This window comes from Cuculus canorus, chromosome 4 (genome assembly GCF_017976375.1).
Source record: "Cuculus canorus isolate bCucCan1 chromosome 4, bCucCan1.pri, whole genome shotgun sequence".
NCBI classification, from domain to species: domain Eukaryota; kingdom Metazoa; phylum Chordata; class Aves; order Cuculiformes; family Cuculidae; genus Cuculus; species Cuculus canorus.
The window spans coordinates 45,894,614-45,908,994 of record NC_071404.1 but is presented as its reverse complement, the minus strand read 5'-3'; the positions used below and the strand labels follow the sequence as shown (position 1 = coordinate 45,908,994).

Here is a 14,381-nt window from a genome sequence, read left to right as displayed (position 1 = left end):
ATTAGTGTGACAACTTTGGCTCGGCACGATGGCTGCAAAGAAAGCTCAGGAATCAGTAAAATAAAGAAACCATAAAATAAACTGAAAGATCATTTGTAATTAATCACTTCTATATAGCATGACATAAAGTAGACTTAAAATTAAGGAGAATTAGCCTGCTATTGTAGCTTTAGCACACAGTCATGGTTACTTCAAAACTGTCTATTTACCACACTCTAACAGGCTTAAAAGAGTTGAAAAAGAACTTTTAAACCATTTGCTTTTTAAATATAGGATGCTATTTGTGGCAATATTACTTTTGATTAAGTGTTCAGAGTAAACTGTAACTGATATGTATGATTGATGTCCATAATAATTGCACACTTGTGTAATCCTTCCTAACCCTTAACAGTTTCGAGCTTACATATTTTATATTATTAATACTCAGCCAAAAATAACTTGTGGACAATATCATATTCTCAACATGGTTGAAAATTAATCTATTTTTTTTTAAAACTGTTTAAGAATGATGGATACTTCTCCTGCTTAAGTAAACACTACTTAATTTTCTAGACCTCTCTTCTCTGTTCATGAAAATCCAAGTCCAAATGATTTCATGGATATTTAAAGCATGGTGCTGCATACTGCATATACTAACAAGAATTTCTCCACTTGATAAAGATCTGATACCATTCATTACAATTCTAACACTTCAGTATTGCGGAGTTTTGTTGGGTTTTAATTTGTAAGAGAGAACACAATTAAGTTAGAAACAATGAAAAATAGAGAGAAAAAAAATGAGGCAGCTGAAATGTAGTTGTGGAAAGAGACTCCAAGTGAAAGTATCACACTTATTTTTATTCTAGATAAGCAACAGGGCAGCTTGGAATAAGCATGGATTGAAATTTTCTTTGTCTCTTTAATCAAAGAGGCTAAACAAAGACACAAAAGAGTTGAACATTGCTGTGTACAACACAGTAAACAGATTAAAATTTTATACCTGAGCAATAAAGGAATTTAACTATTAACTACAGCATGCAAAATAACTGATAAGTTATCACATAAGCCTAGCATACTGTTATTAGGTTACAGTCATTCAGATACACTTATTTTTACAAGATGGAAAAAGCTCCAAACGAGATGAGTGTGTGACATAAAACTACAATAAGGAAAAGCACATTACCATCTAGCAGCCTTTCCAGAGGATCAAAATTAACTGCTGTTTTATTATCCAGGAAGAAAGGAGCAACAATTCAAAGCCTGTGGAGTTAATAACACATTAGACATTTAAGCAGGTCCTGAAAATTAAAATATTGGCAGTTTATGAAGTGCTTACAGAAGACCTGAGCCTGCATCCCTGCCCTCAAATGCCAGTTGAAAGCACTGCATTCGTGAGTTGTTCCCAGCACTGAATGAAAGGTAGGGTTCTGCAGGGAATGACTGATACAGTCACAGGCTTGTGATTTTCTCACCAGCACAACCGCAGCAAGTTCTTAAGGAAAGAATTTTTGCCCCATTTGATTGACCAAAACCCACATTTAATTTTATATAAAAATATGACCATTCCTCACATGGAATCTGTGTTTGGGTGGGTTTTTTCCTTTCCTCTTTCCTTTTTTTCGCCTAATTAATTTCAAATACTGTGGTTTTAAGTACTTCACTACAAGCCAAAAAAATAGTAACACATTTCTCTTCTTAATTCCCTTATCTGCCTGTGAGAGAGAAGGGGGTCTGAAAAGTTTGAGGTTTAACCAGCACAGCCCATTTTCCCCAGGACAGACTTCATTTTCCTGGCATGCTTTTGCTTTCTCTGATCTCCCTATCCAATATAAAAATTACCTGCTCCCACCATCAATATTCCTGTGCTACAAATCAGCCATTTGCCTTCCTATAGCAAAACCAGCAAACTCTGTCTTTGTCATTTAGATTTGTCAAAAAGAGATGGGATGGGAATTGCCCATCTTACCCTGTTGGAAACAGCCATGAACAGTGTATCACCTCCCTTTTATTTCCTTCATATTGAATGGTTACATACTCTTGATGCCCATCAACTCTTCTCTAATCATACCACCTGCCTTGACTTTACTGCTACTTTTCGTTCACCATTTATGAATAAAACTGTGCATTAAAAATGCATGTGTCAAAATGGATTTATCCCTTTGTCCACAACACATTCTTTTCTTCTTTGAAGTGAGACATCTTAGACATTGGTAGGTTGTGTGAAAGAGTGTCCGGGGAATTGAATCCTCTTTGCTTCTAGTTTCTTCCTGGCTTTGAAAGCTGCTGGTGCTTCAGGGTGGATGGAGTCCAGACGCTGCTCGCACTGGAATGCCGTGAGGAAGGCCGTCCTGTAGTTGTTATTCATCCAGCCATAGAGAAGGGGGTTAGCAAACGTTGAGCACATGGCAATGACATGAAACACTGTGTAGATCAGTTTGTACTCTTTCAAGTCTAACACCTGACTGTCAATGTCACTGACTAGCTGGAAGGTGTGAAACGGCAGCCAGCTGACAGCGAACACCACAACCACACTCACCAGCATCTTGGTGGTTTTCTGCCGGCGCTGGTGATAGTGGTCATTCCCTGCACCAGGACTAACATGGTTCTTGAGCTTGGTCCATATACGGGTGTAGGCATAGGAGATGATGGCCAGAGGCAGCACGTACTGGATCAGGAGCATGGAGATGCTGTAGATGGTGCCATAGTTGAGCTGCCCTTCCCCTGGCCACTTCTCAGAGCAGACCACAATCTTGAAGTCAGGTATGATCTCAATCAGTGAGTACTCACGGAAGATGGCCAGAGGACTCGCCAACAAGGCACTGACTGTCCAGGCAACTCCTATAATCAGGAAGCTGATACGCTTAGAGATTTTACTTTCCAAGTGGTAGACGATGCAGCGATGCCGATCCAAAGCAATCACAGTCAAAGTAACAGTAGACACATGCACAGCAAGAGCCTGGGCATAAGGAACCAGGTGGCATAAGACCGGGCCCAATTTCCATTCACCCAACAGCGTGTAAACCAAAGTGAAGGGCAGACACAATGTATTCACCAGCAGGTCAGCCACGGCCAGGTTGGCAATGAAGAAGTTAGTCACTGTACGCATGCTTTTGAACTTGATAATCACATGGATCACGAGAGAATTTCCGATCACCCCCAGCAGGATGATGGAGCAGTAAGCAAAGATGAGGATTATCTGCACTTCAACTAGCGTTGTGCTGTCCTTCAGTTCTGGCTTAGGATCCAGAGCCAATTCATTGGGCAGCGTGGTGTATCTCGGCAAGTAAAGCTTGGTGAACAGCTCCGTTTTCATTCCATCTGTCTGGTTTTCTTCACCTCCTGTTTCCAGTGGCCCCATCCTTGCAGCAGCCTTGTGTAAGCAACAGAGCTGTCCCTGAAAACAAAACATGACAAGAACACGTGGAAAAATCAGTCTGCGGTGACTGAAACAAGAAGTAATGGCTAAAGCTACTGCTCTTTCCTCCTCTAACTCACGTTCTACATCGCAGGATTAAGAGAAGATCTGTCTTAATATATTTAAATTCTGTTGCCCTTACATTTGAAGCCCGATCCTGTAATATTATTCAGGCATGACTCCTGCTGAAAATTGGGACAGATTTCAAAAGCATTTCAAAGACAAAGTTTGCCTAAGTAAAAGCAGAAGGATTAAGATCCTGCTGGGCAGCATATCCCTTTTTTACAATCTAACACCTACTGCTGATTTCGCACAAAACTTCCATTAATACCTATGGGAATTCTACATGGAACGGCACTATCCAGACTGTTACTAGCACAATAATCTTCCAGTTTTTCCTTAAAGGAAAGTGTTTCCTTTAAATAGTTGTTAAATTCAGAGAACTAATTACTGAGGTCTTCATTTAAGAAACTTTCTTGTGCCACAAGGCAAGCAAAAACACCCCGCTAACAGAATTGAAGTAATAGCATTTATCTGAAACAACTGTGCAACTTATTCATGCTGAAATTAACTCGAGAAACAATTAAAACTCAATTATACATAATATTTCCTTTCTGTGTAATATTTGAGAAAACACAGCTCCTTGGAGGCTGCCAGTCAGGGATTTATTTCTGATGGCAGTCATAGAGAAGAGCAAATCATTCCCCTGCTGATGTCAAGTAAGAATTTCACCACTGGCATCAAAATCACATTTCTTTGCCTTCCCTACACAGGCTGAGCCAAATTCTATGCTGCCCTGAGACTTCAGTAGGCACAGATGGACATACAGATGTTTTGTAGTTAATTACTGATTGGACTTCAGTACTGTGTAAAAAGTTCATGTCCCATGCAGACTTCCCAGATCGTGGGTGTCATGCTAAGTGAGAGTCATACACCTGGGGACAGTTTGGCTTGACCTGGGAAAATACAAACAAATTGCAGTTAACAGTGGGCTCCCTGAAAAAGGATTACTGTTTGCCACTGAGGGGAAAGCCAAACCTAAGTTACAAACTCTACTTCCCCAATGATACATTACAAATGTAAGCAAATGTAGAGAAGGAATGTCACTTTCTTGCCATTAGGTGTTACACATAGTTAATCACCTTAAATTCAGATCTGCTTAAAGAGACAGTCAAGTTATTAATGCCTTCACTTTCAAGTGGCATTGTTAAATTTAATTTTATTTTATTTTAGTCATATCCACTTCATTGTAGGTTTTCATCCCTACCTTTGTCCCCACTGACAACCTATCAGTGACATCCTTAGGTGTGACACCCTGAGAGAGGACTGCTCTCTACGAGCAGGTGACTGAGCCCTTCGTGCTTGCATCCCAGACAGTATCCCAAAGAATTTCCCAGTGCAAGCTTTTTTTGCAAAAGCAACTGATTGACTACCTGAACTGAAAGGCAGTCCCAACTAAGTAGTTTCCCCCAACTAAACTGCTCAGAATTATGCTATATTGCTTAGTCTACATTTACTGTACAATTAATAGTGTAAGCCTGAGATGAGAAACACTGCGAGATACCGGAGATGTGCCAGCTGTTTACACATGCTAACCCTGCAGATTTCAGTAATATAATTGGTTATCAACTACTAGTCTAAACGTGGGTAGCAGGCGAGGCTTCCTCATCAATGTAGCTTTAGTCCACCAGGCTAAAATCATAAGAGATCCACCACAATTTACACACACAGAAGTTCAGAACTCCTTCAACGCATTCACCTACACCCAAGAATTATGCTTGCCTATATTATTTGAGTAGAGATTTGGTGAGGTCCCAGGACCGTCAGGTGCTCCAAAAATCTCATAATTTTTTCAGCGGAAAACAAGAGCATGTCATATTTACACATTGTAGTAGAAAGGTGAGAGGGAAGACAGATTTCACAATTTTTTTTCCCTTCTTTGCCGTAAAACCAGGATGCAGCTCAGCCAAAGAATGTAGCAACCCTTTCTTCCCCAAAATATTTTCACCTGTTTCTCTAGTCCCTGACTTTCTACTGATTCCTACTTCCAATCCCTTTTTTTTTTTTAGCAAAGCCTTCTTTTGTTCTGCCACTTTTATTTTACTTCTTCCTGCCCTGTTTGTGCTGTGGTGTTTTGGTCCTGTCAATAAGACGAAGCTCAGAGAGGGAGTAGAGATGACCAGAGTTTAAAGCGGAGATGAGCTGGCGCGTCATTAAGCACTAAGTAAATTGGACAAGATTGACATTGCTGGTGGGACAGTTAAGCGCGAAGGATCTGTAGCTTTCAGAGGACGAGGGGGTGGGGGGGGGGTGGGGGGTATCTGAGATGGCATTTGATACCGCAGGTAGTGTTTTACAGGACCCTTAATGGGTTTTTTTTGGTACGCACTCTCCAGCTGACAGCATTTATTTGCACACTGCACAGCTCTAAGGGGTGAGGGGACCCGACTTTTCCCTTCCCCGGCAGTCAGATCCCCATCATCAGGAACGGGCATCAAATCGCACCTAACCTTCGGCCCATAGAGGTTTTACATCGGTCCGAGAGCAATTAAGCAAGAAGGGAAAAATATGTGAGCACATTAGCAAGCAGCACATCCACCAGGACCGCAGCGCCGGCGCTGGGGAAGGGTTTGGGGCTGCTCAGGGCGAAGGTGCCGCGCTCCCGGGATCACACCCGTCCCCGCGCTCCCCGGTGTCCCTCGTCCCGCATTCACCTCCTGCCCCCTCCGAGCGCGGCTTCTGCCCCAGCGCCGGCTATTGCCGCGGGAGCCGGGATCGCCGGGCAGGGCAGGGCGGGAGCGGAGACACCGCGGCCCGCAGAGCGGCTGCTCGCGGCTCCTGCATCCCACGGCTCCTGCATCCCACGGCTCCTGCATCCCTCCGCTCGGCTCGGCCCGGCTCCGCTTGGCCCGGCCCGGCTCGGCTCAGCCCGGCTCGGCACGGCACGGCACGGCACGGCACGGCTCGGCTCGGCACGGCTCGGCTCGGCACGGCTCGGCACGGCTCGGCTCGGCTCGGCTCGGCTCGGCTCGGCACGGCACGGCACGGCTCGGCTCGGCTCGGCTCGGCACGGCTCGGCTCGGCACGGCTCGGCTCGGCTCGGCACGGCTCGGCACGGCACGGCTCGGCTCGGAACGGCACGGCACGGCTCGGCACGGCACGGCACGGCTCGGCTCGGCTCGGCTCGGAACGGCTCGGCACGGCACGGCACGGCACGGCTCGGCTCGGAACGGCTCGGCTCGGCACGGCTCGGCTCGGCTCGGCTCGGCACGGCACGGCTCGGCTCGGCTCGGAACGGCTCGGCTCGGCACGGCTCGGCTCGGCTCGGCTCGGCTCGGAACGGCACGGCTCGGCACGGCTCGGCACGGCTCGGCTCGGAACGGCACGGCTCGGCACGGCTCGGCTCGGCACGGCTCGGCTCGGCTCGGCTCGGCTCGGCTCGGCTCGGCTCGGAACGGCTCGGCACGGCACGGCTCGGCACGGCACGGCACGGCTCGGCACGGCTCGGCTCGGCTCGGCACGGCACGGCTCGGCTCGGCACGGCACGGCACGGCACGGCTCGGCTCGGCACGGCACGGCACGGCTCGGCTCGGCTCGGAACGGAACGGCTCGGCACGGCTCGGCACGGCTCGGCTCGGCTCGGCACGGCACGGCTCGGCACGGCACGGCTCGGCACGGAACGGCTCGGCTCGGCACGGCTCGGCTCGGCACGGCTCGGAACGGAACGGCTCGGAACGGCTCGGCACGGCTCCCGCCCGCACCCCCCGCGCACTTACCGGGGCAGCGCTCTCCTCCCCGGGCAGCGGCACCGCGCGCCCCGTCCAAAGTTTGGCGGCGGCGGTGGCCGCACGCCGCGGGGGGGCGGGACGGGGCGGGTCGGAACCGCCCATCCCGCTCTGCAGCTCGGGGAAAGGCTCGAGAGGCGCCGCAGCTCCGGGAGGGCGGGGTCCGGGGAAAGGAGCGGGGGGCGGGGCTTCGCGCTGTGGCGGCTGCCGATCGCTTTGGAGGCAGCAGCTGTAGCATTGCGGGCTTGGAGGGAGGGGGGTTGTGGCAGATCCGAGCTGATAGACGCGCCTCGCGTTTTTCTAGTCCCCAAACCGGGATGCTTTTGCTTCCAACGAGGACCGAAATCCTAGCTACGAGCATCCCAACTTGTGCGGATCACTTGCTCCGCATAAGAAATGTGGATATTGCTAAGGCAGGTGTAAGGATGAGTTCGTCAGGTATTCTGTCAAGCCCTTGCCTCACTCACATATTCTGTCAAGACCAAAATAAAAAAAAGGTGCTTATTTATTTGCAAAGCTGCAAAGATAAAGACTACAGCTGCTGTATTTATTTAGTTCTAGATTCAGTAACCTTTCAAATACAGCTCTCTTGCCAGCCAGCTTAGCTGAGTACTCCAGCCAGCATTCCTGCCCTTCTGGTAGGGTCCAAATTCATTAAAACCATCATTAGGTTCTGCTTAGTATTTTGCTGTGTGTCTGATCATAGAATCGTAGAATCACCAGGTTGGAAAAGGCCTATTGAATCTTCGAGTCCCACCTTTCCTATCCGCCACTAAACCATGACCCTGAGCACACCACCTTGCCCCGTCTCTTAAAACACCTCCAGGGATGGTGACTGCACCCCCCCCCCCCCCGGGCAGTCTCTGCCGGTGCCCAATGACCCTTTCTGTGAAATATTTTGTCCTGATGTCCAGCCTGAACCTCCCCTGGCACAGCTTGAGGCCTTTCCCCTTTGTCCTGTGGGGAAAGAGGCCAGCTCCCTCCTCTCTACAACCTGTCTTCCATGTAACTTCTGGGGTTCAAGAGAGCATAGTTGGAGAGCCTGATTCACCAAACAGTGCTTCAGCCCTAGTTGTTGCTCCCAAAAACACGAACAACGAGATTCTATGGCTACAGCACTGATGTTTGGACAATTTTCTTCCAAAACCTTGCAGAAGTTGCTATCCAGAACAGAAATGCTCCTTTACTTTCTGTCACTTAGGCAAATTTGTATTAATATTTCAGGTAATTTCGACGATTATCTTCCCTCTTCTGCCCTTCTTTTCTTCCAAAGGAGACTGACTGAACAAGAGCCCTTGTGTCGTCGAAGGTAATGCTCCTTGCTGTGGATATAGCTCAATATCACACTCTTATCAGAGAACAGAATGTAAATGGAGTATCAAGGAATAAATTCAGCGATTTACAGTTGTTATTGAAATTCAAAACATGTCTTGAGAACCCCCTTAGATCTTTACTAATTCAGGTTATCTCTCATGAAGGGCCTTGTTTTTAGTCCTGCAGCGCTTCTGAGACTCTTAATGGAATGCTCCTAGCTTGTTGCAAAATAGATTTCTTTGGTGGCTAAATAAAGAGCCAAGAGTTTCAATTCTCTTACCCCTGTTTATTTCATTTCCCAAGTCAATTTAATTGTAGGATTTATATTTTGGTCTACTAGCAGACATAAATGCTTGCCGTAAGTTTTAATAATTAGAACACTTGTATTATATATGGCTGGAAAAGCCTGCAGTCCTTCCCTTTCCGTCTCTTACAGATAGCCAACAGTAGATTTTCACTAATCTCAGGGCTGTTGCTGTTGTGCTCTGTTCTGCACACTCTTTCTAGATTAACATATATTTTTGCTGCTCCTAATGTCTCAGCGAGTATAGTGAAATGTTATTATGCAGATCTTTTCAATCTGCTCAGCTCAGGATCCCATAGCTAAGGAAAGGCTATTCTTTACTTTCACTTCTAAACACCAAATCTGAGAAAGTCAAGAAGTGCAGGTTCCTAGAAGCTGTTAAGCCAGCAAGGTTTGGCTTTGCATGAAAGGGAGAGAAGGTGTTATTTCCTTTTACAGGCACAACTTAAATGCTTCATGAAAATGCATTTCCAATAAACAACAGCAGTTTCTATTGCTCATAAAGGAGTGGTAGTGAAGGGCCCCATAAACAGCACCTTGAATCAGAAGCCCATGAAAACACTAACATCAAGGGTAGAAAGAGTCAAGTAGCAAATGGGCTCATCAATATGAAATATGCTGCTGGGTGACCACCTCCAAAGCAATTGTAGATACTTTACTTTGTGTGTATTTAAATTTCCATCCCATAAATCATGACAAGCCATGAGTCATCAAACCACAGAACCATATTGGTTGAATGGGACTTCCAGAGGTCTTCTCATCCAGCCTCGTACTCAGAGAAGATCTAGATGCAGAAGGCTGCCCCATGCTATGTCTCCAGAAGAATTTTGAATATTTCCAAAGTGACAGTTTCTACCCTCCCTGGGAAGCCCATCCTAAGGTTTGACAGCCCTCATAATAAGACAAAATTTCCTTGTACAAAGCCAGAGTTTGCCATGTTCCAGCTTGTACCAAATGACTTCTATCCTAGTCCTGTGCTTCTCCTAGTAGTTGTGAACATGAGTTCGATTTCCCTTTAGCCTGGGCTTTTTTAAGGCTGAACAAACTGAATTCGCTCAGTCTTGCTTGGAATGTTATCCCATCCAGCCATGATCATCTTGGTGACCCTTTACTGAATTCACTCCACTCTGTCAATCTCTTCTAGCATTTGGAGTCCCCCATTGGACCCATTACTCCAGATGTGACCTCACAACTGGTGAGTAGATGGGAGTAGTCATTTCTCAATCTGTTGGCTGCACTCATGCTGTGTCTTCATATAGACTGTAAATCAGGCTGTCTAAGTTGGCTTGCTCTAAATAAATGAGCTACGTGAACTTTAAATCCCAGCTTCCTATTTAAGGCAAGCCTATAAATGAGCTTTTGCAGTGGGTAAGTATAAGTACTAAAGTGAAATACAGATAGTCTAGCTTAACAGCTTGAAAAAAATTATCTGTTTAACATACGTCGTTCGTGTTGGAAATCACACTTATGGAAGTATGACAGGGTGTAAAAAAAAAAAAAAATATATATATACTTAACTTATTTCCAACAGTATCTGTTTAACTCTTTTTACTGTCAGAACATTGTCTCACCAAATTCCATCCAATGTAGGGTTTTTCAGAAGGAATAATAAGCATTTCTGCCCGGTGCTCAGAAATTTGCCAGTTCTTAAGATAGAAAGAAAGGCCTGTGTGTAGTACCCAGACTTGAAGCAGTAATGAGTTTTGTTTCAATCATTGAACAAGGAAAGAGTTGCCAGTCTTTGTCCATAAATTGTTCAACATCAGATTTGTCTGAGTGGCAAATAAAGCTTGATGAATATCAGCAAGGCAGAAGAGACAGCAGCTCTACCATCCCCTGTCCCCAGACGATGTTCTTATTTCATTTACTATAAGGAGTGGATTTAAAAGAAATCACTGCCCCTTGACTTTAAAAGCAGTGCTGTGCTGCATGCCATTCACTTGAGCCAAACTCTGCCAGTCCTTAATCGTGCACATTTTCCTGGAGTGAGTCAGGTTTTACGGAATGGAGTGTTCTACGTAACATGGACAGTCCTTTAAAAATAAAATGGAAAGAAAAACAGTAATACCTGAAGGCATAAACTTAAGAGAGGGTATCTGTCTTGAATGTTTTATAAGGGGCCAACACAGAGATCATATAACATGGGTAATACTATATAACACAAAGATTTTTCTTGCTTAAAAGGCAAAAAACACAAAACCACAAAAGTATTTCAGTAGCTAGGAGTTTATACTTATACAGACCTGTGAACATTTTGGAATACGTTTATAAATTGTCATTTGTTCTCGTTCCCTTTTGTTAAGTCCTAACTATCTCTCTTTTTCAGATGCAGTAATAAGAAGTAGCTGTGTGCATAAACAAGTGTAATCAGTCTACCTCAGATGACTAACGGGATAAATATACACCAGAGGGTAACGGGAGAAATTGATAGATACACTTAAGTACCAACTTCAAGTTGGTAGCAGGGGTACTTCAGAGCCTGTGCTGGTTAAACAATCACTTTAGCGTGACTGAATTCAGCACCATTTCCACTTGCTGAGAATTGTGTTTCAAACATCGTCTTCTCAAAGCATGTAGGGCATTGCTATACTATCATTCAAAAAAGGATAAAACTGTGAAGTCAAGTAACTCATCCAAGAAATTACAGGTTTAAAGTTGCCCATTTAACACCAACACAGCTGTTGGTGTTTACATAATTATGATACAATCTTTAAGCAACTGTTTTTCCTTAAGGTCCACTGCTTCATTCAGTGCCCCACATTGGCAATGCTTATGTAATGAGTACATTCTTCATATTTCTTTATAGTCTCATTACATATTTTGCCATCTCATTCACTCTCTTTATCAATGCGCTATCCTTTATTTGCAGAGAATATAGTAATTGTCATTTCTTCACAGGGTTTTGTCTGGCCTTTTCATTACTAGACCTCGACCAAAGCCACTTGACCTTTATGAAGATCTACTTTCTGTCAACTGGAATTCAAAGAGGCCAATCAAACATTTAATTCGTTTTAAAAATATAAGGAATATACAATTTTACTGCATTTTTTTTCTTGCTCACATTTTGGTTTTTATTCAAAGTCATAAAATCTTCATTTTTCTTTAACAGACATTTCTGTAAACTCTAAAGTGTAATGTGGAAGGTAACACTTCACTAAGATATTGGAAGTTTTGTATACAACCAGTCATTGGCATTTCTAAAGAGTTTTTAGATGTTCCTGAAGCAAGCATACTCTGTTCATTTCTAAAGCATTCATCACAGAAAATAGATTCTCACATATAGCTTAGAGTTTGATTATCATACACTCTTCAGTCCTCAGTTTCTGGTAGCTGGAAAATCAATATATCTCTAAATAGTTTCTAAAAGTGAGTCAACCATATCTGTTCACTGTACGTTTATACGTCAGTTATTTCTAATTCTGGAAATCTTCAGCTGTTACAAGCGACAATGCCACTCACACTGTGCTTTGCCTAGAAATTATTCTTGTAACAATTTTGAAAAGTTAGATGTGTTCGTAAAACTCAATCGGATGATTCAAGCTCAGTTTTTGACTTGGTGATGAAGCCTGTGGTAGTGTTGAATGAATTGTCTTTGGAACAAACAGAACTAAGCTGGAAAGAGGAAAAGCTTTGTCTTGTGTGTTTTCCTTCCTCTCCAAGTTACATATCTTAGACTATGGAAAACTGATCATAAAGTTTGCATACATTCTCTTCTCATTGTAGAGAGTGCATACATCTGCCTATGCATTACTTAGAAACATTTCACTCATCCTATTTTTCAAACTTATCCATGTTTGTTTATTTTTTTTTTGTTACAATTTCATAACTCTTGTCATGAGAAAGGAACTTACTTAGCTTGCTCTTAAGCTTGAGGAAATGCATCATCTTTTTACCCTTGCTCAGTCAGCCTGCATTAAGATGTGAATGATTATTGCTAGCATTTAGGTCCTGAAGAGATGCGCGGAAAAATCAATATGGATAGAGTAACCTGTCACAATTTAAATTATGTTGTTGAATAATGACATCCATGAATGAAGGCAGCTCTTCTGATAATGCTGTCTGATATATAATGCCATGTAAAACACATCACGTACATTGTGAGCAGAAATATAAGATGCAATTAAAACAGTTTCCAGTAATCTATGGAACTGTCATCTGGCATAAAGAAATGGTTTTTTTGACTTGCAGTTCATAGGACAGTGACAAAATCGCTAAAAGCCAAGTGAGCATCTTTCCCAGATATTGTTGAAAGTGATTTAATCCCCCTAAGTTTTCAGTACATTATTTCAGTCCATTTTTTTCACATTTACACAGAATATGCAAGGTGTGCTGTACTGGCTTCATCCAGAGTCATTCTGTACTTCTGTGTGACATTTTATGCAATAATGCCATTTCATAATAATACATGGCATTAAATTAATGGATTTCATTTGTAAGCATTTTTTGTCCTTGAGAAATTACTTTGATTGCTGAAGAAGTGCAAGAGGAACACTTTCCATGCCTATTATCACTTCAAGTAATTTTAAAAATGAAGTACTTACTGTTTCTTTCGTGCACTCCGTCACAGTTTTGGAACTTCTGAAGGACATCTGTTCTAGGCTAAATGCAGCAAACCTGTACAGTCCTCTTCTCAAACTGTAATCATATGACTCATACACCAATATCCAGAAATGCTGAAAAGTTTCAATGTCTCTGTCTTCTTCCTTACTGATACACCAACAGGATATTTTCCGTTACAGGTGCCACATCTACTAGTAGAGTGAAAATTTACTGTCACATTTTTGACTTATGGCACTGTTTGTGAACAAGTTAAGTTTGTCAGCTGGTTTCACAAGGTTGAAAAAGTGCTCTGATACTTTTATAGAGTCTGCCTCCCACTCAAAATCGAACTGGCAGTTTTCTAAATGAACTCTTTTCTTCCCTTTGTTAATTGCCCATTATTCACACCCACATTTTGCAGACATTGATGGCATTTTAATTGCTGGGGGTATTTTAGGATGGAGGAGAGGGGATGGGAAGAGGCTTAGGAAAAAAACTGGTTTAGGGGGTTGGCATGTTTGGAAGACTAACTCTTCTGTGATTGCACACAGCTACGAGATCAGCAGCCAGAGCACCATCTGTGCACACAGCTTATCCATACCGCCCAGCTTTGGCACAAAGGAATGTGTCAGCTTCTACTTTTCCAGACCAGCTGAAAGCCTCCTTCGTGCTCCAGTGAAATTCTGCAATCATTCCCTTCACCCAGTGTGTCCAACTGCCACAGCCTTCCTTCGGCAAGAAGCTCTTCCTGCAGCACTGCTTTCACAGAATGGAGCTGGGAATGTTCAGCTGCTCTTCAGTGTCACATCCCTGCCCTGTAAGTTGCAGAATGATCATCTCAATGTCCTGGGGAATGGTAAGAGAAATATGATCCCCCATAGAAATGGAAAAGCATCTCAAGAGGCTGTGTGTGGCTGTCTATGGTGGAGGTGTTTGCATCTGAGCTAGTTGTCCTAGATTTACTCTGTAGTCAGGAGAGAGCTGCTTACTCTGTACTGGTGGAGATTAAAACTTGATTCATTCCTCCCTGAAACAGTTATTTATA

The 14,381-nt window shown here is 43.9% G+C and overlaps 1 protein-coding gene across 1 annotated transcript; it reads right to left on the bottom strand.

Moving 5' to 3' along the window:
• Nucleotides 1-392: 392 nt before the first annotated feature.
• NPY2R (neuropeptide Y receptor Y2) lies at nucleotides 393-7,274 on the bottom strand. The gene is made up of 2 exons (XM_054065371.1): nucleotides 7,171-7,274; nucleotides 393-3,373 (listed from the first exon to the last, which is right to left on the bottom strand). Exon 2 carries the CDS (start codon nucleotides 3,335-3,337, stop codon nucleotides 2,180-2,182), a length of 1,158 nt encoding a protein of 385 aa, XP_053921346.1. The 5' UTR covers nucleotides 3,338-3,373; nucleotides 7,171-7,274; the 3' UTR covers nucleotides 393-2,179.
• Between the last annotated feature and the right edge of the window lie 7,107 nt (nucleotides 7,275-14,381).

Coding starts and splice junctions, on each gene's coding strand:
- NPY2R (XM_054065371.1), bottom strand. CDS start 3,337: ATGGGGCCACTGGAAACAGGAGGTGAAGAAAACCAGACAGATGGAATG.